The following is a 24514-nucleotide window of genomic DNA, read 5'->3' as shown; positions in this document are numbered from 1 at the left end:
AGCACCCTTAACGGTCAAGCCAGCCGGCCCTTTACTTATGACACAGGCGCACGCTTGGCACTACTTTGTTGATGCACGTGCGGCTAATGCGCACACAATTCACAAACACAGAAAATAATTTTGTTTTTGGTTTGGACTGGAGTGTACTTTGGGGGTTACAGCACCCTTTAACGGTCAAGCCAGCCGGCCCTTTACTTATGACACAGGCGCACGCTTGGCACTACTTTGTTGATGCACGTGCGGCTACTGCGCACACAATTCACAAACACAGAAAATAATTTTTTTTTTGGTTTGGACTGGAGTGTACTTTCGGGGGTTACAGCACCCTTAACGGTCAAGCCAGCCGGCCCTTTACTTATGATACAGGCGCACGCTTGGCACTACTTTGTTGATGCACGTGCGGCTACTGCGCACACAATTCACAAACACAGAAAATAATTTTTTTTTTGGTTTGGACTGGAGTGTACTTTCGGGGGTTACAGCACCCTTAACGGTCAAGCCAGCCGGCCCTTTACTTATGACACAGGCACACGCTTGGCACTACTTTGTTGATGCACGTGCGGCTACTGCGCACACAATTCACAAACACAGAAAATAATTTTTTTTTTGGTTTGGACTGGAGTGTACTTTCGGGGGTTACAGCACCCTTTAACGGTCAAGCCAGCCGGCCCTTTACTTATGACACAGGCGCACGCTTGGCACTACTTTGTTGATGCACGTGCGGCTACTGCGCACACAATTCACAAACACAGAAAATAATTTTTTTTTGGTTTGGACTGGAGTGTACTTTCGGGGGTTACAGCACCCTTTAACGGTCAAGCCAGCTGGCCCTTTACTTATGACACAGGCGCACGCTTGGCACTACTTTGTTGATGCACGTGCGGCTACTGCGCACACAATTCACAAACACAGAAAATAATTTTTTTTTTGGTTTGGACTGGAGTGTACTTTGGGGGTTACAGCACCCTTTAACGGTCAAGCCAGCCGGCCCTTTACTTATGACTCAGGCGCACGCTTGGCACTACTTTGTTGATGCACGTGCGGCTACTGCGCACACAATTCACAAACACAGAAAATAATTTTTTTTTTGGTTTGGACTGGAGTGTACTTTCGGGGGTTACAGCACCCTTAACGGTCAAGCCAGCCGGCCCTTTACTTATGACTCAGGCGCACGCTTGGCACTACTTTGTTGATGCACGTGCGGCTACTGCGCACACAATTCACAAACACAGAAAATAATTTTTTTTTTGGTTTGGACTGGAGTGTACTTTCGGGGGTTACAGTACCCTTAACGGTCAAGCCAGCCGGCCCTTTACTTATGACACAGGCGCACGCTTGGCACTACTTTGTTGATGCACGTGCGGCTACTGCGCACACAATTCACAAACACAGAAAATAATTTTTTTTTGGTTTGGATTGGAGTGTACTTTCGGGGGTTACAGCACCCTTAACGGTCAAGCCAGCCGGCCCTTTACTTATGACACAGGCGCACACTTGGCACTACTTTGTTGATGCACGTGCGGCTACTGCGCACACAATTCACAAACACAGAAAATATATTATTTTTTTAGCACTTGGGGGGAGCACCCCTGATGGACAGAGCACCCCCTGGACAACACTACAGCACCCCTTTAGGACTGGGACACTGCACAGGACTTTGGAGTGGACACAGCCCCTATGGAGAACTGACTGCACAACACAGTCCAGCCAGCCCCTATGGACTTTGAAGTAGTGGACACAGCCCCTATTAACAACAACAGCAGCACAGCACAACACAACCAGCCCCTATGGACTTTGAAGTAGTAGACAACAGCAGCACTACACTACACTACACAGCCCTAACTCCCACCCTCCCTCTTCACTGTCCACAGCCGAGTGAGAAAATGGCGCCGACGCGGGTACCTTATATAGGATCCAAAACCCGCGAGACTCGGAAGGCGGGATGATGACGTTTTGCCTCGATTTCAGATCCGAGTCAGGCGGGAAAAGTCGAGCCTGACTCGGATTGGACTCGGATCGGGGGGGCTCGGGGGGGTTCGGATTTCAGAAATCCGAACCCGCTCACCCCTAATACAGATATATATACACACACACAAAGCATACTTATACACAGCATACATACATACATACATACATACATATACATACAGCATACATACATACATACATACATACACACACACACAAGGATACTTACATACAGCATACATACACACACACACACACACACTCACACACACACACACACACACACATAAACATCAGCATACTTCCTGAGGACTGAGGAGGGTCACCGCCGGAGCCCATGTGAGTGGAGTTGCTCTGCCTGCGTAGCATCCCATTCGACAATAACTGTATGCCGTGCAGAGAGCTCTGCCAATAGAGCTCTCTGTCTGTGGAACCAAGGCAGGTGCAGATACGGAGACAGCACTATCTCCATCTCTGAAAAACAAATTTGGTCCGTCAGGGGGGGTTTCTGGTACACAGAAACCCCCCCTGCGTGCGCGTATGGCAGTGGTGGATGCAGTTTTTCTTTTTGTTAAATCAAAATGCATACAATTATCTAAAAGTCTGGAGTACATTATTAGTAAGTACACTAGATGTTAAACATTTCAGTTTTGCTTCTAAATCAAATTTTGTATGGCAGAACATTATATTTCTTTTCCAATTTCAGCGCCTTCTAACAAAGTTTTCACATTTTTCTGTCACTTGTAAATAACCTGAGGATGAAAGACATTTGTTATTTAAGGTGGATATTAAGTCTTCAAAATCTAAAAGCTTCTGAGAAACATATTTATTTATTTATTTTTTTACCTTATGGTAGGTTTAACGCACAGTAGGCTATCTAGACCCTGGTAGTAAAAGTTAAATAAGTATAAGTGTAAGTCATTTAAATGATTGCCATTTTAAAACATTGGCAAGATTCTCTGGGATCTCACCGATACCTGCAAGTAGCAGGCTATTACACATACGTGTATAATTGTAGGTTTGTGGTATGACTAGTCAACATTCAGAATGTCGACAGGTTCTGAATGACGACAGTCAGAATGTCAACATGGACGTTAGGGTGACAACCAATATGTTGTTATAAATGAAGGTCAACATGGTGAAAATGTTGACACATTCAGTATACCGACATTCAACATGTCATAGCCTAACCCTTAACCTAGAAGTCAACAAAAAAATAAGGGTTGACATTCTGATGTCGACATGTCTAATGTCAACATACTGAATGTGTCGATATTTTAACAATTTCAACCCAATTCTATGTCGACATATTGGTTGTCAACCTAACGTCCATGACTGTCAAGATTCAGAACCTGTCGAAATGACAACATTCTGAATGTCGACCTTCTCCATGTCAACTATCTGGCCGGATACCTGATAAGAGAATTCTACTTTATCCACATAATTTTTTTAGTATGTATAATACAGTATGTAAACCAAACCAAAGTATGTGCTACCATCACTTCAGTATATGGGGGAGATGTATCAAGCCTTGGAGAAAGATAAAGTTACCAGCTTCTCACTGTTATTTATCTAGTACAGTCTATGAAATGACAGTAAGCGATAGCTTTACTAAAGCTCCTAAGGGTCTATTCATTAACACTTAATTTCTACAAACGCAGGTGAAAATTAAGATTTTCACCTACTTTTGTAGAAATTAAGGGGCATATTCAACTAGCCGCGGGGTTATCCCCGTAACTTATTGCTGTCCTAAATCTCCACGGCGTGGGGAAAAGCTATTGAATTAAATAGCCTTTTCCCCACGCCGTAAAAACGGGACTCACATGCGTAAGCACATTTATTCCACGTAAATCAATGTGTTTTTTCCCCCGCGCGTGAGGCCGATTTGATTGTATTAACGAGGATTTTACCTTGCACCTCCAGGAGCTGCAAGGTAAAGTCCAACTGCAGGGACTCGCGTGCGGGGTCTCGGGGACTCGTGGGTGGGGTCTTGGGGATTCCCGCACAAGGAATCCCTGGCAATTGAATAAGACTGTCACGGCAATTAGTCGCAGGGACAACCCCGCGGCTAATTGAATATGCCCCTAAGTGTCAGAGCCATTCATAATTTCTGTTATGCAGGAGATATCACAGATCTCTCCTGGTTACAATTGTCCACCAATAATTTCCAGAGTCCCCATACTTTAGTATGGTACATAGAAATTATGTCATTCATCAAGATCTGAAAAAGCATTTTTTTCGGAACTTGTGAGTGTTACTCTATGCCATCTTGAGATGGCGTACAGACCCCCAATAGTCTTCTCAAGCTTGCAGCAGAGGGATCTCCTTGCTGTGTATCCACTGCTCCATCCCTTCCCCCATCCATCCTTATTACCCGCAGCATGCATAACCAGAAACACTGGCAGGCTAGGAGGAGAGCGATGTGGGGACACTGACTGGGAGAGAGGCATGGGAGAGAGGGCTGTGGGCAGCAGGGGACACTGGCCGAGAGTACTGCATTGAGGGATGGGAGAGAGGGCTGTTGGCAGCAGGGGACACTGGCTGGGAGTCCTGCATAGAGGCAGTGGCATCACAAAGGGGGTGCAGGGCATGTGGACTGCACCCAGATGTCAGCCGCCAAGGGGGCTGGCACTGCAAACAGGCTGGTCCCTGGGGGCAGGCCACATCTCCAGGACCCCTAAGTAAAAGAAGGGGGGTAAGAGCTAAGAGGCCACTCCCCTTTTTCCGGCACATGGCTCTGCCATGCATACTACAAGCCCACTCACCCATACCCGAACCAGGTGTCAGAAGCAGTAGGGATGCCACTGCATAGAGACGTGGGAGAAAGGGCAGTGGCCAGTGGGGGACACTGTCTGGGAGAGAGGCATGGGAGAGAGGGCTGCAGACAGTGGGGATTCTGGCCGGGAGCACTGCATAGAGAAATGGGAGAGAGGGCTGTGGGCAGTAGGGGACACTTACTGGGAGTACTGCATAGAGAGATGGGAGAGTGGGCAGCAGGCAACAGCGGACATTGGCTTGGAGTCCTGAATTGAGGGATGGGAGAGAGCGCTGTGGGTAGTAGGGGACACTGAGCGGGGTTCCTGATGAGGATTGGGTGAGAGGGAAGCAGGGGATACTGAGCGGGGTCCTACATTCAGCCACATAGTCGGGCTGCAGGGGCACTGATAGGCGAATATCATCGGCACAGCTGGGGAAAAAGTGTAATGTAAGGCAGGAGGCATGATTAATGCCTCTGAAAGTTTGTTTAAACTTGCAGCAAGTTTAAAACATAATTATCACTAGTGATAATTATGTAATGATGAATAGACCCCCTAAAAATGGTGGTGTTGCAACCAACCAGATTCAGTCTATCATTTCTACTGTATATTGCATCCTAGAAAATGATAGACAGTATCAGATTTGTTGCTAGGGGCAACACCATCAATTTTCATTATTAGAAGCTTTAGTAAATGTACCCCTGTCATTTCATAGACTGTGCTATATAAATATCAGTAAGAAGCTGATTGGTTGGTTTTAGCAACTTCTCCACTTTCTCTCTCTTCAAGGTTTGATACATCTCTCTCAATATGTTTATACGACCTCCACTGTAGCTTTCCACTCTCGTGCATACACACGTAACGATTTTTTGAACGATTTAACTATCAACGTCGTTATCGTTCAATCGTTGAAAAAATTGTTCAGTGTCTGAGTTATAATGATGAACGATTATCGTTCATGCGCGTTCCCGTTTGTAGTTCATTCTGACTGATCAATTGAACGATTTTCACTAAGGAAATTTACAAAAATCGTTTGTAGTTCAAAAAATTGTTTCATTACACTTTAAAAAAATCTGACAGATAATCATTCATAAAATCATTGGTAACAAAATCGTTGTGTGTGTATGTACCTTAATTATTTAATTAATTTTTTTACTTTATTACAATACAACATTTTCCATTTATGCATTCTAATTACTGTGTTATTTAGCCCTGGTATGGTCTAAAAATGCATCTTGTCAAAATACATAAATAAATTATATTGTATAGTGTGTTGTAAATAATTTGTAAACATGTAAAAACATAAAAATATGGCTATAGAGGTTATAAGGAGAAAGGGTAAAGTAGGTTTTAGATATACTGTACATCAACATGCAAGGTGCTATATGTTGCCCATCAGTGTGAGTAAGTGCTTCACATAACTGTGATAGATTCAAAGATCATTGTGATGATAAGGACACTACAACTACTCATTAGCTATGTTAAGGCCACCAAGCCTGAGAAGAGGGATGTTTCATGGGAGGTCTTAAGTAATTGGCATGTTGGTTATAACTTATAACTGTCATTTTATATCTATGTTTCTGATTATACTTGGGTGGGTATATGTAACCTCAAGATGCAAACTTTTAACATCTGGATCTACAAAAAAAAAATTAGTCTTATATTTATTGTCTTATTAAGCTTCCGAAATGCATCAATTATATTTCTCTGTACATAATAACTGTATCCTAAGAGGAGTTATCAACAATATTATAGCTACTTATTTCCTGATGCATACATTGCATGCAACACGTTATATACTGTATCACTTATTTCATTATTTTATATAGCAATATAGTGGCTCATTCAGAGATGTACGCTATACACATATGTGTGCATATATACAGTCAGGTGCATAAATATTGGGACATTGACAGAATTTTCATATTTTGGCCTCTATTCACCACCACAATATGTGCTTTAACTGCAGACTTTCAGATTTAATTTGAGGGTAAATACATCCACATCAGGTGAACGGTGTAGGAATTACAACGGTTTCTATATGTGCCTCCCACTTTTTAAGGAGCCAAAAGTAATGGGACTATCAACTCAAAAGCTATTTCATGGACAAGTGTGGGCTATTCCCTCGTTATTTCATTATCAATTAAGCAGGTAAAAGGTCTGGAGTTGATTCTAGGTGTGACATTTGCTCTCCGGTGCGTTCTTTCTTTTTAAGAATGTTCCAAACAGTTGATTTGGCCACACCTAATGTTTTTGCTATCTCTCTGATGGGTTTGTTTTGATTTTTCAGCATAATGATGGCTTGCTTCACTGATAGTGACAGCTCTTTGGATCTCATATTGAGAGTTGACAGCAATTGATTCCAAATGCAAATGTCACACCTAGAATCAACTCCAGACCTTTTACCTGCTTAATTGATAATGAAATAACGAGGGAATAGCCCACACCTGTCCATGAAATAGCTTTTGAGTTGATAGTCCAATTACTTTTGGCCCCTTAAAAAGTGGGAGGCACATATAGAAACCGTTGTAAATCCTACACCGTTCACCTGATTTGAATGTAATTACCCTCAAACTAAATCTGAAAGTCTGCAGTTAAAGCACATCTTGTTTGTTTCATTTGAAAGCCATTGTGGTGGTGAATAGAGGCCAAAATATGAAAACTCTGTCAATGTCCCAATATTTATGCACCTCACTGTATATGCTAAAGCTGCAGGAGGCATCTGAAGGAAAAAAAGATGCCTGCAGCCAGCATCTCAGATCTATGCCTGTGTCCGAAGACATAGGATCAGATCAACATCGCAACCAGCCCCACGACGGCTTAGGGGGCTCAGCAAGTAATCTTTTCATTGTGAGTTTTCTGCTATATTTGTTTACAGAACTGTATCCCATTGTAGTAGAAAGCTACTGCCATGTATGTGCCACTTTCTTATTATAATGCTGGCATTCCACTTATTTTCCAGCAAATCTCTGGCATCCACACACCATACATGCAGGTGCCCATGGTACACGATCCACTAATGTGTCATTTTTATATGACTTACCGAGGTGAGGGGGAGGGTGTTAAGCAGAATGGGGAGGGCAGTACATTCAAACTTTTGGGAGTAGTGGGCTGAACCCTATCACCACAGGTAAGCAGCAGCCTATTTTGCTCCCTCTCATTCGGCGTCTCACTTACTGTTTGGGGGAGGCTGTGAGACTGCAATGCTTGCCTCCAGTGTAGCGTGGGTTGGGGTCGAGGTGGAGACAGTTACTATTGTATATGAAACATCAGTGCAGTGCAACTTTCAGACAGGAAATTTTGCCAAAGCGAACCACATGAGCAATATAGTATGTGGACAACACTGTGTTCTCTATAATACTATATATATAATACTCTATAATATTATAACTCTATAATACCTTTTCAACTAGCAAGAGCATAAAGCATATCATTTTACTGGGCTGCTTAAGATACTTTATACGCCTTTATATTCTTAACTTGATTATTTTTTCTTAAGTAATATTATATTGTTTCATTTATATTTTAAAATTGAAGCACCTTTGGATTCCATATGTTATTTGCATTGTATATGCCAATTGAGATTACTTTCTTATGTTTCAGGGGAATATGGTGAAATATGCAGGGGTTGCTTGAAGCTTCCAAGTAAGAGAGAGCTTCCAGTTGCCATACAAACTCTGCGGGCAGGCTGTTCAGATAAGCAGAAACGCTCTTTTTTGGCAGAAGCCAGCATCATGGGTCAATTTGACCATCCCAACATCATACGCCTTGAAGGAGTCATCACCAGAGGTAGGAATAAAATAAATATCACTTTGACAGCCACCTCTATTTTCACTGGGATATATAATGTTTTTAATTATTTGTTTTATAAACAAATTATTATTATTTGAAAATATGTAGGGATACGGTAATACAGTGAACTATGTGGCTCAAATTAAAAAATGTTATAACAAAAATGTTTTGATGTTTGGCAGATTCTCATGTCTCTTGCACTGTTTTCACACCTCAGCCCACATTTCTCAGTTGAATTTATAAGTCATAGTGCAACCCAGTGGTGGCTCCAGAGGTTGGGCTGCAGAACAGTCCAAAATGCAAATAGGGGAGCCACACCAACTGCCACCCGAAATGCTGCCAAACATCGCCGACCGTGACTCACTGGCAGTTGGTGTGACTTTGAATTTTGGAATGCGATGCAGCCCCAGTGTTGGAGCCACCATTAGTACAACCTGATATCTCCACTGTATACCTTACATTTAAGTTTTAATTATGACCTTGAGCTGTAGTTGATCCTACTCTCTGAAACATCATTTCTATATTATTGATTCCTCTTATTTAAAACTCATAATATTTTTTCTACTTTGCAGGCAATACAATGATGACAGTAATGGAATATATGGGCAACGGAGTACTAGATTCATTTTTGAGGGTATGTATATAATATTTTCCCCACAAAAGAAAGCAATGATTCATGTCTTATTTCCATACTGGTTATTTAACATTTAATAAATGATTTATACTGTACATGGTTGTCTCTTAATATCTGATCCCATTTATAGATTGCTACAGATCTGGGGGTGTACTGTAGCTTGTTGTTTTTCATTCTGTGAAATTATTGTGTTTGTACAGTACTTTCTATAAACTAAAATCCTTTAATAAAGGAAAAAAAATAAAAAAAATGTTTTTTTTATTTTTACAAGGATCTCTTCACTATTTACCAGCAAGGGAAGTGGCCGAAAACATCCACATTAGATTAGGACTCAAATACCTTTGAAATGATGAACCTAGATACTGTATCCTTGTTAGCCAAAATTTCCTCATAGCCGTTATTAGTTTTATCTCCCAAAGAAAATAAAGTCATTATTATTGGTTATTATTATGAGTGATTAGTAAGTCCTACAGTGCTCCACAGCACTGGACAATGGGGACAGCAGGACATACAATAACTGGGACGTAGGAGGTATACAAAATAAATGCAGACATGAAAATAAAGCACAGGGACTGCCCTGCTCATAAGATACCTTATTTCCTGCAAGAGGACACATCTGAGACAAGAGGATCGCATGTGACTCAGAGTGGAAATTAGTGTTGGTATTATAGGTGATAGTAGAGATAAGTTTTTAAAGATTTGAATGCTGTGGAGAGTCTGAGCAGGTGTTAGGGAATTCTATAAGTGAGTAGTTGCAGAGTGGGGCAGTCTTGCAGGTGAGAATGGGAGTTAGGTACCAGAGATTAGGCGATCTGCAGGTCAGAAGGTAAGTGCACGGTCACCAAGACTTTGGAAGGGCATGGGTGTTGTAGAGGGCCTGGCTACACCCCCTCATTGTATAGATTGTACACATTGCACTACGACCCTTGCACTCCAAGGCCCCTAGAGAGGCCAAAGTCCAAGTAATCTGTGCATGCACTCCTCCTGGCAGCCCTGGGTATGAGGAAGAGTATTCAGAGATAAAATTGAGGTGTACAGTATGTAGAAATGGTACATCAGAACACTTAATACGTTTTCCATGAGATTTAAAGATTTTGAGCTAAAGAAAATAAACTGTAATGGAAAAACAATGATAGATGGCTTCCCAGCATTAGACCGTAATATTGCAGTGTACACATACTGCACACCATAATGCTGTACAATCTACTGCTGCTTCCTAGACCATATACTTTGTACAATTCACTGCCTCACACTTAGCCAGTGGATGGATCATTATGTTTACAAGCTTGCCTTGCTTAGAGGAATAATTATTACATTAAAGGGAAAACCATGCCTTTCTCTAGTTCATAATAATAATAATAAAATAATAATGTAATTTGTACAATATTGTTAGTATTTTTTTGTTCTGCATTCTTATGAAAAGAAAACAAATACTGTATTTGTACTGGGGTAATTTGATCTGCACTTTTTGCACTTTAACTTACAGTATAACTAGAATTGAAAAGCATCTAAATAGAGCTACAGTACAGGATGAGAAAGTGCCAAGCCAAATTCAAATAACCGTAAGCTCATCTAAATAGGGATGCTTTACAATAGGGTTATTTTGCTTACCACTGAATCTGATTCAGCAAGAATCGCAATTGCAAAGCGGCACGCAGGCTATAGATATATGATGTATGCACGCAGGCAGCTTTGCAATTGCGAACCTTGCAGATTTGGTAATGCAGTAGGAGGCATTACGCCTCCTGTGCATTACTTATCCAAGCTGCGTTGTCCAAAACAGGATCGGATAAACTGCATAACATCAGCCGGCTAAGGTGACCCATGGGGTCACACAGTCGGCTACCGCAGTTTAGAGGAAGAGGCCAGGAAATCTCCATCAGCCGACGGAGATCTTGTCCTCTTCCCTCCAACCCCCAATAGTGGCGACACGCCTCTGTTTTGTTTAATGGAGGCTGTCGCTGCCCCCTCCCTGCCCCCAAATGGCAGCTGACTGCCAATCACTGACTGTCTGTTGCCAGTTTACGTGTGGCCTCGCAGACCCGCTCTGCACATGCGCAGAATGGGTCATGCGTCTGCGCAGATTCCCAAACATTGGGAATCTGCGTTCAGCAGTGGGGTAAATACATATCTGAGCCTGCATCTGAATTCTCCTGACAAGACACCCTGGAGAAGTTAGGAAAGTATCAGTGCTATTCTGGTTTATCAGAGGATATAAGTTTATAATGTTGACATTCATCATGCATGTCAACACTGTGAATGCCAACAATAGAATGTTGACAATCAATTTGTATTTATGATTTTAGGGTTAGGTTTAGGTTTTGGCATACTCACCTCCGCAACAGAAATCTGCACGATCAACATGCTGACTGTTAACATTCACAATGTTGGCAATGTCGACATTATGGGCCTGATTCAGAGATGTATGCTATAGCACAGGATGTCTGTCAAAATCAACCAAGGACGCAGTCGCTGGCTAGGGCACAGCCAGAAAATGGAGCCTACACCCCCCCAGTTTTATGGAGCACTGCCCATCACCTCCCCGTTGCTGCCCCCAAACGCCAGCAACATGTCAATCATGCTGTGGCTTTTAGGGCACTGCGAGCGACATCGCAGGACCATATCTGCACGTGCGCAGTTTGGCTTCTGTGTATGTGCAGATCTTCAATCATCTGAGATTTACGTGAACATTGGAGTTCCATAAATCTTTGACTTAGGCCCTATGTCAGCGTAGACATTTGACATGCCGATCTCCCAACCATGTTGACATTCTGAATGTTGACATTAAGAACATGTCGACATCATAAACATGTACATATTATACCACACCCTTTCAGGGAAAGGCTATATATACAGGGCTGTCATTTTTCTCAAAGCATATATGTTGTTTTTATAAAGTTGTCTGATAAAAGCACTTTTTAATCTACTTTTCTGTCTTTAATGCACAATGTACATAGGGGCCTATTCATTAAACATTAAAATTCTCTGGAGATAATTAGCTTTAGAACTCTCATGGAGTTCTACCTAATTATAGGTGGAATTCATCATTCCACCTCTCCATAAGTATCTATTCCAAAAAGCTGTCATTTTTGCGATGACAGCTTTTCAGGAAATAGATACTTTTCCCTGCCTACACTACCTTATCGCATCTGGAAACAGTGCTGCGCATGCGCTGTTACATCTGTAAAACCAGCGCATGCGCAGCACTGCCTACAGATGCGGTAAGTTTCGTACCCCCCCCCGATCCCCATCACCCCCCTCCCCCCGCCTTCCCCCCCCCCGACTTACCTGTCCGCGCAGCAGCCTCCGGCTCCGTCCTACTGGTCTGTCATGTGGTTTCCCAGCAGACCACATGACAGATTAGAAAAAATATATATTTTTTTTTTCTTTTTCTAAACTTTCTTGTGCTCTGCTGGGGAGCACACATGACAGACCAGCCTCCGAAGCCTGAGGACGGAGCAGAGCGCCAGAGGGACTCGTCGGGGGACCTGCACACGCCGATACAGGTAAGTGGATTCTGCTATTCGCCACCTCACAGTGGTGAATAGTAACTGCATCAAATTCCGAAAATTGATAATTTTAGGAATTTGATGAATACCACAATTTCCACATCCCCATAGTAATGTATGGGGAGTGTGGAAATTGACGCAGGGGAACTTAGCAAGGAGATATCTGTGATATCTCCTGTGTTAAGTCTGTTCATGAATACCAAAATAACGATATTTAAGGAAAATGTCCTTAAAAATTTTATTTTAGTGTTGATGAATAGGCCCCAGAGTGAGATAAAAAGACAATGCATTGAAAAATAAATATTGTATTTAATTCTCTGTAGTTTGTTTATTTTCTACCACATAAATATATAATATTTTATACTGTATGAAGTGTGAGCAATGCACGTAGGCTTACATCTATTATGTCCTGGCTATTATCTTTGAAGAATATATCAAGGACAGGTGACTACTTGAAACACTACAGCTTTAAAGGCAGAATTTTTTGCATCATTTAATTTTCAGATAGGAAATTAAGATTCCCTCCCCTTCAGCACTTACATAGCACATGAAAACGATGTACCACAATAGTGTAATTGTGCCTGGGAAAACATAAAAGGTGTAAAGAAAATAGAAGGTTGGAGGATGGAAAACAAAAGCAAAACATCAGAGAATTTTGTCTGAGCTGATTATGACAGAACTGAGTGTTTTATTACAAGACAACACAATTTAGCATGCAAGCTTCAGGGTTCATGATTGTGTAGCAGACACATTTATATCAGCATAAATGCTGCCTTTAAAGTCCTGTTTATGATGTTTGAATAATATGTTTTACTGATTGGAAACCTGACAGAAATAAAGAGGATACATTTCACATTGTGGATCTCATATATGCCTTGGTGAGTGACAAAGTGGAAAATGATAAAGTAACAACCGATCAACTCCTGCCATGTTGCAGGCTGTGCTTGAAAAATGACAGGAGCTGATTGGTTGGTACTTTATCACTCTCCACTTTATCACTTTCCAAGGCTTAGTGCATCTCCCCCCATACAATGCTTCTGTTTGTCACCCATCTGCCTGCATTAATCAGTATGCAAGCCTGTCCCCCGCTGTTGGGAGATACCTCATACAGTAAATAAAAAGTACACAAAGGTATGTGCAGAGGTGCACTGTGCCACAGGATATACCATACATCTCATAACAGTCCAGCCTTGTACCACTTTGTAACCACACTTTTCATTAAATAAAACTCTGTTTTCTTACTAAATTATTGCTCAATTTGGCCTAATTTATCCTAAAGTAATAAAACACAATGGCACCCGACAAAAAAACAAACAAACACATGGGAAAAATAAAACACATTAGGCCAGATACTGTAGTAAAGAAAAAACAAACACATTGGCACCTAGATGGTTTACCAAATACTGTAACTGTGGAAAATTAAAAATTGTAATATAAAGGTGCATACACACATAATGATTTTGTAACCAAGGATTTTCTGTCAGATTTTCCTTTGAAAAAGTGAATATTTTTTGAAGTGTAATGAACGATTTTTACAAAAATGAACGAAAACTGTTCCTTCCCTTAATGAAAATTGTTATGTTGGACAGTCTGAAATGGACGATGAACTACAAACGGGAACGCGCTTGAACGATTTTCGTTCATCGTTATAACTCAGAAACTGAACGATTTTTTGAACGATAACGACATCATTAATGACAAATCGTTCAAAAAATCGTTACATGCGTATGCACCTTAAGAATTACAATTATATTTAAAAAATTTAATTTGTTAAAAGTTAGCTTGGAATTTTTTAGTTTAAAGTCAATTCTAAAAATAAGTGTTCTACAAGTATATAATGCTCCACCATTCACTTAACTACTAAAGTTTTCATCACTTCTAACACTTATTGGAAAAACAACTTTCCCATACTGATAAGAATATTGTTAATGTGTTTAAAAATGTTAGTATTTTCTATATTGCACTTCTTAAAATGGATGTTAGGTCTGCGTACAGCATTCTTGTGTGAGTAATGTATAGTATTTGCAGTATTACAATATGTATACATAAATTAAATTCATGCTATTTTGTGTTTCTGCAGAAACATGAGGGGCAACTTACAGTACCTCAGCTGGTGGGGATGCTTAGCGGTATAGCTTCAGGGATGAAGTACCTAACAGAGATGAGCTATATCCACAAGTGCCTCGCTGCACACAAAGTTCTAGTCAACTGTAACCTGGTCTGCAAGATATCTGGATTTCGACAAATTCAAGATGATAAACTTGACACTGTGTTTACCACCATGATGCGGAATTCAAATGTAAGGCAGATAGAAATGAAATACATGGATCATTACAAGTTATAAAGTTATTAAGTGATATAGCCCAGTATCCAGTGCCAGCTCCAGATGGAACAGTGCCCTGTTCGAATATTGTATTGTGCCCCCTGCCTCCAAGCGTGTGGTCAAAAGGGGCGTGGCCTATTTTTCATTGACCATGCTCTCAAATGATGCCATTTGAGGTGTGTGGCCTTATGACATGCCTCCCATTTTACGTCATGCTGGAGGCAAACCCAGCACTCCGTCAGCAGTCATCTCCTTACACTGAATGGACACCACATCCATACAGCTTCGCGGCACCGCTGCTCTCTGCTTAGTAAAGCAGAGCTGCGGCGGTGCCTTAGAGTCCCCAACCTGCCGACCATCTGCGGGACACTTCGGTCCATGGGTGGAACAGGGGACACTGCCCAAAAATGGGACTGTCTCTCTGAAATCGGGATGGTTGGGAGGACTGCGATCTCTATGGGGTGGTGCCCCATTTCGACTGCACTGGTCGAACGTCTCAAGAGCCGGCACTGCCAGAATTCCAGATCTCGGAGGAAACTGGGCTCCCTTTACATGCCCCCATTGCAACTGCTTCTGCCGCTAATAACACCTACCAGTCTGTACACACAACATTTCCTTTGTGGGTTCATTCCTCACTGCTTCCTGTCTATTTTTTAACTTTACTCTTTTGTTTCTGTTACACCTTGTCTGTACCTCTTGTCTGCCAGTCTCTGTTTGACTCTTCTTATTTGTGCCCTTCACCAATTATTTGCAAAGCCTATGTTTACCCCCACTTGTCTATCATCATTTGCCACCATCGTTACTTTTCTTTTCCCTCCTAAATTTGGACAACTTGTGACTATTTGTAAACTACAAGTACCAGCATTCTGAGTGAACTAGAGGCTTGAAGATCATTGTCTACATTGTGAGCTGAAAATAACACACATATAACTTAATTTCAGAATGGAAAGAGCACAGTTTTATGGAGTGCCCCAGAAGCTATCCAGTACCATCGATATAGCACTGCCAGTGATGTCTGGAGCTTTGGCATAGTTATGTGGGAGGCCATGTCTTATGGTGAAAGACCCTACTGGGACATGTCCAATCAAGATGTGAGTTATATAATTACTATTTATGGTTATGAATTTAATATTATTTATAATGTGATTGTTATTCAAGCCGGCTTCCTGCAATCACTTGATCATTTTAAATGGTGAAGACAGTAAAGCATTAGATAAATGTCCAAACCACTGCTTGTTAAGAACCATCACTTTATTCATTTAAATCTTTACAATTCTCTTCTAAAATACTTCTCAATTTAAAAAAATAAATTACTCATAATAGGGAGGGAATATCAGTATTGTATTTGTTGCATTATTTCATGTACCACTTTACTGTGTATAGGTTTTGATAACATTGTTTGCAGTGTATTTAGAAATATGTTCTCCCACAGCAAATGCCTCGACCTCAAACGTTTTAGAGAATTAAAAGTTTTTGGGGATGAGAAAAGGACTGCGGGCAATCCTCAGGGAACACCCTCGTATATGTGCCTTCTCCATCCCACTATCTCATTTATAATTCTGTCCTACAAAATAAAATCTTGTTTCATCACTTCAGTGCAATATTAGGCAGCTCACATGCATATCTGCACTTAGCAAGAATTGCACTTGATCCACCCAAAATCTTATATTATTACCCCCACTGATGCCACCATCTTAAACCACAAATCTACAGTATGTGGATTCCTGGAAAAAGTATGGATAGCTAAGTGGAAATTTGCACGTGATGTTATAAAGAAGCATTTATGCTGTTGTTTTACACTGTTACTCACTTTTAATAAATACTGTATATATGCTTCATCTTCTGTGTTTCACAATCTTAGGTCATCAAAGCCATAGAAGATGGTTTTCGACTTCCAGCACCAATAAGCTGTCCACCTGCTCTCCATCAGCTGATGTTAGATTGCTGGCAGAAGGACAGGAATGAGAGACCAAAATTTACTCACATACACAATATACTAACCAAGCATGGGCAAAGCCCTGAAAAAAACAAGTCTGCAACCTCCACAGCAACAAGGTAAGCATTTTCTTCTACCAATTTCTGAAGATGTTGAGGGGATAACATTATTATAGACTTGCGGTTTGTAGCTTCAACTGGTAATAGAAAAGGAGCAAATATTGTCACTAAGGTCAATGTTAATAGTAAATAATCTTGCAACTACAGTAATAGAGCAAAGAAAAAGAACTGCCATATCACCTAACTCATATAACATTTTTGTTCACCCCTTTTGGATGGCTGCAAGATGGGGTATGAACAATTAGACTAGGGACACATTGGTCCACCCACTCACATCCACTTCCACATCATATATAGCCCCAGTTTTTAGCAGGGCTCTGAAACTAACCAAGGACTCTTAGAAAAAATGGTGACATGAAACAGCCCTTGGCTCCAGGGAAGGGCAAGGTTAAAATGCCATGCTTGGTCCCTAGGTTGTAGTGGCCGTTCAGCATTTAGCTCTGCAATACCATTTTAGGACCTTGTTTTTGGTAAAATATATACAAAATGCTGCCATTACTGAGTAGAAATAGCTAAAAGAGTGACAGGTTGTGTTAGTTAATGTTGATTGTATGTTATTAACCATCAGTTTACTAGCATAGATACAGACAGATATTTTGATCCATGAATCCAACTTGCATATTGCGTACCAGCAATATTATATAAATGCCCTAGCAATTTATTTTCACTATTCAAAAATTTATTTGAATAAAGACCCCATCTCCAAGGGTTTTAGTGCCTGCCTGTCTTACATTTTTTTAGCACACTCATGTTCCTTGTAATCTATCTAACGTTGGGCATAGCAACAGAAAGAGAGCAGTGACCAACTAAAGGTAAGGAATAGTGTGTTGGCTCAGTGGTGTTTGGAATTTGGGAACTGTCCAACTTATTTCTGTTTTCACCAGGTTATAGCAATTTGTTCAGCAATAACTTCCATATCACTTCCCCAGCAGACAAAATTCAACATGATAGATACAAATTAATCTCACCTTATTATCTCCTTACAATACACAATAGTTTAAATCTCATAAAATACAGAGTAAAGTTATAATTAATAAAGGTTTGTACTCCTTGGAGAAGTAACTATGGTGCTAATTATTTCATAACAAGCACCGAATATTATATTGACAGCCAAAGTCTGTTTCATGTCAAGTCAGTATGTTTTTTCAGTTACTGGCGTGTATCCTAAAATATTAAGGGTTTCTAATTCTTTGTAGAAGCACCTGTTTTCTTCAAACTAAACATTAAAGGTGGGCCTAAATTGTTAATTGAATATGAAGTTGTATAGGTGTTAGATAAAAAAGATACATATAATAGTGCCAATGGCGAATTGAACGCAAGTCAGTTACGTGGACGGATCTTGCGTAATTTTGCATTGCACATGCTCTGTAGCTGAACGCATTCATCTACCAGTGATTTAAAGTTGCACGCAACTCGGTTGCATTTGTGAATTGTAGCTAAAGGGGTGTAATTTTGTGTAAATGGTCATTCGCTCATAGGCATAAGTTTAGCAAGAGAGCGTCGAGGATGAGCCAATGGAATTGTGGGCTATGCAAAGTTGTGTGTATACGAAAATCTGTCTGTGTTTAGATGGATCTCTCACACTAAGGATAATGTGCACTGACAACGATGATGGCTATAAAACCAAGACTATAGATGGGGCAGTGTGGTCATAGATGCATTCAACTCTGCATAAGGGCGAATATCTAAATTTTTCTTTTGGTTCACAATTATACCCCTTTTCCACCAAAAACCCACGTCTGACATGGGTTTTCATACATGGTTTCAACCCAGGTCAGACCCAATTTACACTGCACCTTTGATCTGGATTATTCCCAGGTCAGTCCCATTCACACTGAACCCGTGTCTGCCCTGCTAAACTTGTGAGGTCATAAAAAGTGGGAGATGACTGCTCCACAATCACCAATAAGCTAATTTTAGGCATGACCCAGGTCAGATAACACAGGTTGCACCATTTGCACTGCACCATTACCCATCCATCCTGGATCCAACCCTGGTAGCTACCTCGGTTGGATTCCCAGTCACTGTTATTTTTCAGGTATCCTTTTCCACTAAGCCGCGACCCAGGTAGACCTGGCAATAACCCCGGTTATTGAAGCAGCGGAAAAGGGGTATTACTTTCAACTGTGCACCAAATCCAAATTTTAAACAAGGGCTTGGTTGGGAATGCTCTTGGTGAAGAAGTCCTCCACTGCAACTAACCAAACTTTTAACGACTTGTAGTTCCTCTGATTCAAATAAAGCATAGAGAAGAACCATACATACTGTTGTGAGAAGATTGAAATGCTTAAAAAAAAGAGCAGTAATATACATCAGTACAACAAATAAAAGATTATCTAGATATTATATTCAAGTCCAGAGATACTGTTAAACCAGGACCAGTTTTCCTCTGTCTCTGGGATCATCCATTGGAATATGCCATGCAGGAAAGAAGGCAGTAGTATTCATAGAAATATCCAGCGTAGCAGGAATATAAGAGCAGAACTAAGAATGAGATTTATAGATATGTGTGACCGCCACCTGGTTCCCAAAAATGTTTCACTTGCTAACAATTATTAATAGTGGCTTTCTTGATGACTTCAATAAGCACAGGCTTTTGGATGTTTGTTTATAATATACTATATTGACACTTTCTTCGGAAGTATTAAAAATAAGATTTTCCTACATACAGTAGTCCTTCTCAGTCACTATTTTTAACATGTTCCATATATTTTATGTGTATGGATTCTTGATATGTAAAAATTGAATTATCAGTTCTGCTGTCCATAAATGCTGTCATATTGCCGCCACTATCAGGCAACTGGGTGGATAACACTGCATGTGTGACCAAAAAAACAAAGCAGTGCTAATACTAACATGATTAAAATGAATTGGATAATTGGGGTCAGAAACAGAAGCCGTTAGCCTGTGTATAGTTATCTTCCCATCACACTAACAGGCTCTTGTCATGCCAGAAATGAGTGACCAAATTAGACATTTATCCTGATGCTCAGTGCTCGACCCATGTGTAATTGGCATGACGTTTTCTTTAGCCAAGCCACAGGGAAGTGAAAAATAAAACAGAATACAGTATGATTATTTTTTTAATACAGTAATATTCAAATTATATAAGTATGGTATACAGTTATATAACAAACATGTCAAATCTGATTCTTCATATTTAAAATGTACTAAGATTTTCATCTAGCCCCTTATTATATTCATGTACTGTATATAAGGGAATAAAGGGGGTAAGGTGCGCTCTACCTGGGTGTGGTGGTAAAAACTGTTGTGTTAAAGTGGGTGAGTATGGTGTGCGGTGACTGGGTAGTTGCGAGTGTTGCACTGCTGAGCAGTGTGGATGGGGATGGTGCTGCTGTGAAAATGGTGTGATGGGAATGGGAATGAGGATGGAACGATGGGAATGAGAGTGAAAGTGAAAATGAACAATGAGAATGAAAGTGAAAATGAACAATGAGAATGAAAGTGAAAATGAAACCAGTCAGACACAGATGTGTCTGGCTGGTTTCATTTTCACTTTCACACCTACCCAGTCACCCCACACCATACTCACCCACTTTAACACAACAGTTTTTACCACCACACTCAGGTAGAGCGCACCTTACCCCCTTTATTCCCATTCTAACTCAGTGTAGGAACGGTACTCTCGCATAAAGGTGCAGCAGTCCGTACCACAACACACCACCCCCTGATCAACAAGAGCGCAGTTCTACCCCCAATTTTCACATGTACTGTATATATGCAGATAATTTACTTTTCATTGTTTTGTTAATTTAGCTTTTTAGGTCTCAAATTCTTTTAAAAATATGTACTGTACATTTTCTTTGTCAGATCTGACCAAAGATTTTATTCACATCCCAGCCTCTGTCACTGTGTATCTGAGGGCCTGATTCAGCAAGGATCGCTATTCTGCTTATACGCACGCAACACAGTTGCTAATATCAGCGGTGATATGCAAATGTTTGCATTCACATTGCGATCGCAGCCTAACATAAGGACGCCCACTTCCCCTTACTCACATCTGTATACTTTGGCAACATACCAAAATAATCGGTAACATCGAGTAACATCGGACCCAAACGCACAGTTAAGGCAGGTCAGACCTCACTCAGGAATTGCTAACTTCAGCACACGCTATGAGGCCTCAGGCTGCATATGGTACTGTATCGCATTGGCTAATTTAAACTAGGGGTGAGCGGGTTCGGTTTTACTCGGATTTACTCGGTTCTTTTCGCCACTTTACCGCAAATTTGGCTCGATTTTATTCGCTATCCAAAACACATGTTCGGCGATAGCCAATAAAAAGATCCGGGTAAAACCGAGTAAAACCGAACCCGCTCACCCTTAATTTAAACTCACCCCTTCAACGGCGTTGAAACGCACTGACGCACTTGCATTCCACTTGCATGCCCCTGTCACCACCCACAAATAGCACTACCTGTCAATAACTCTGCGATAGGTCTGCATTGTCACTGTGATCGCAGTCCCGATCGCAGTGGCCAGTTCACGCACATGCACTGTGATGCGTACGCATGCATGCGTATAAGCACCTGCGATCCTTGCTAAATCAGGCCCTGAGTTATGAAGCAGGGCCAAATGGCTTAAGTTTAGCTTTAAACACACACAGGTGCTCATGCTGAGTTGGATATAAACAGTGACCTGTAAAAGTATTCAACCATCTAAAAAGTAGGGATGTGCAGGCTCGGATAGGTTCGAGTTTGCACGTGGAGTTCGGATTTTTCCCTCCAAAAAAACGGAACTCAGAACGAGGCAAAACGTCATCTTACATGGACGAACATCATCATTCCTGGACAAAAGACCAGGAATGATGATGTTCGTCCATGTAAGATGACGTTTTGCCTCGTTCTGAGTTCCGTTTTTTTGGAGGGAAAAATCCGAACTCCACGTGCAAACTCGAACCTATCCGAGCCTGCACATCCCTACTAAAAAGTCAACAGATTTTTCTGTATTACAAATTACGCTTACACAGTTTGCTCCAGACAGTATTTTTATTGTGAACCAGTAGTCTCTTAAATGAACCAGTGTGCACCAAGAACCACCAATGGCAAAACTAGCACAGCTACGCAAACCATGAATGCAAAGCCGCAGGCACCAACAAAAAACTCACGTCAGCAGGCCACAAACAAAGACAAACAAAAAGACAGGTCGCCAACTAACCCAAAAGGATTGAGGGGTCACCGTAAGCGAGCATGAAAAGCAGGGGACACAGTCCAGCATCTCCACAGTCATGGGGGTAAATTTACTAAGATTCGAGATGGTCCAGAAGTGATTTATCTCGCTGGTACTCGTCAAAATTCGGGTGATTTAATCCCTTTTTTTTACCCAATTTACCAACAGGCGATTTGAGGCTAAACGAGTTGGCCGATGGTGAAGCAGAACGAGATATCTCTCCCGAGTAACTTGTTTTGCAGGAGAATACTCACCCGAGATTGCAGTATTTTCAGGGCCAAATTCAGACCCGCTCGCGAGCGCTGAGAGCTCGCAAGCGGGTCGATGGTGCCCTAATGCGCATGCGCACGACGGAGGGAGCTCCGTCGTGCGCATGTGCGAGACCCGCATAGCGACAGCCAAGCTGTCATTATGGGTTTCGTACCAAAGGGGCCGTGCTGTCAATGGTGACTGACAGCACGCCCCCTTTGGTGGGCGTGCTGGGGGCGTTGCTGCCCAGACGGAGGCGTTCCCATGTTTGCGAGCGGCCATTTTTAGGTAGGAGGGCCCTGATTCATAGCGAGTGCTCTGGTCAGAGCGTCCGGCTCTGAATCAGGCCCTCTGTCTGCAAATCTCTCCCGAGCTAGCAGCCAGCACATATCAGTGAGATATGTGCTTGCTGCTTGTGAGTTAAGACTTGTAAAAAATAGATAAATATATTTTTTTTAAATGATGTGAGGTCCCCCCCCAAAACACTAACAAGCCCTTGCCAGCCTGTCCCGGTTCTTAATTTACAGGGAAAAAAATGTGTAGGGTTCCACTGTTATTTAAGAACCAGCACCGGGCAGCATGGACATAACTGGTTTTAAATATATGGAGAAATAAATTGACGTGAGGTCCTCCGTATATTTAAAACCTGCCCTGGACCCTTTCTAACGGGGGACTGATGCCACAGCCAGGGGTGCCCTTTCACCGGGCCCCCCAGCCGCAGCATCAGCCCTGACCATTAGTCAGCCCAGGCCAGGGATCCCTGGGTAGTTGGACACCCCCCCAAAGGTACTCCAGGGCACCCCTGGCCTAGGCTGATAGCCCAGGGCTATCTCCGCCACCCCTGGGTGGTGGGTGGCGGGTTGATAGTGTTAGGTGTAGTGAAAAAATGTCATTTTCATCATTGTCTTTACAGTGGAACTACAGGTCCCATCAAGCCTCCCCCACATGCTGGTACTTGGAGAACCACAAGTACCAACATGTAGGGCATTAAGGGCCCACTGGTACCTGTAGTTCACCTGTAAAGAAATGGTTAATAAAACACACAATAGACCATGAAAATAATAAATACTTTACGTTGACAAGGGGACATGAACATCTGGAAACAGGTGAGTATGTTTATGGATGCAATAAAGCTTTATTTTCACTGTGTGTTGTGTGTTTTATTAACCATTTCTTTACAGGTGAACTACAGGTACCAGTGGGCCCTTAATGCCCCACATGCTGGTACTTGTGGTTCTCCAAGTACCAGCATGCAGTGCAGGCTTGCTGGGACCTGTAGTTCCACTGTAAAGACAATGATGAAAATAAAAAAATTTACACTACACCTAATACTATCAACCCACCACCCAGGAATGGAGGAGGGGCTATCAGCCTAAGCCAGGGGTGCCCTGGAGAGGGTGACCCCTTTATTGGGGGTCCCCAACTCCCCAGGGATCCCTGGCCTGGGCTGACTAATGGTCATGGCTGATGCTGCAGTTGGGGGGCCCGGTAAAAGGGCACCCCTGGCTGTGGCATTAGTCTCCCATCAGAAAGGGTCCAAGGCTGGTTTTAAATATGCGGGGGACCTCACGTCAATTTTTTTCTCCATATATTAAAAACCAGCTCTGTCCCTGCTGCCTGTTGCTGGTTTGTAATTTACAGTGGAACCCTACACATTTTTTTTCCCTGTAAATTAGGAACCAGGACAGGCTGGCAAGCCGCGGCTGGTTAGCCTTTGGGGGGGGGACCTCACATCATTTTTTTTTACAAATTAACCCTATTTTAACCATTTACAGAAAGAAACCTACACAAATCACAATGATTTGTACATGTTTCTGACCATCTCGCAGCTCTGGGGGCTGAGAATTTGAAAAGTGATTTTGACAGAGAGTTTGCTCCTATCTCACCCGAGCTTGTCATCCCGATTTTTGGTAAATTTGAAAGATGTATGTTTTAGGTGAAAAGTACTTCTGATTTGGCCCGATGGTGATTTGATTCGAGATTGCTATCTCACCCGAGTTTTACGAGTGAGATGAGAGAAATCTCTCTCTAACTCACC

The 24514-nt window shown here is 41.8% G+C and overlaps 1 protein-coding gene across 1 annotated transcript in view; it reads left to right on the top strand.

Moving 5' to 3' along the window:
* The window catches only part of EPHA10 (EPH receptor A10), a 740746-nt gene that overhangs the window by 669786 nt on the left and 46446 nt on the right, over window positions 1-24514 (top strand). Inside the window, exons 11-15 of the mRNA XM_088462290.1 lie at window positions 8328-8513; window positions 9089-9150; window positions 14740-14958; window positions 15924-16073; window positions 16844-17037. Of these exons, the coding sequence (XP_088318416.1) occupies window positions 8328-8513; window positions 9089-9150; window positions 14740-14958; window positions 15924-16073; window positions 16844-17037 (811 nt within the window). The remainder of the gene's footprint in view (window positions 1-8327; window positions 8514-9088; window positions 9151-14739; window positions 14959-15923; window positions 16074-16843; window positions 17038-24514) is intronic.

Source organism: Taudactylus pleione, unplaced genomic scaffold, assembly GCF_031769625.1.
Source record: "Taudactylus pleione unplaced genomic scaffold, aTauple2 ptg000007l, whole genome shotgun sequence".
Taxonomy (NCBI): domain Eukaryota; kingdom Metazoa; phylum Chordata; class Amphibia; order Anura; family Myobatrachidae; genus Taudactylus; species Taudactylus pleione.
The sequence above is the reverse complement of the archived record's forward strand: the minus strand, read 5'-3'. Positions and strand labels throughout refer to the sequence as shown.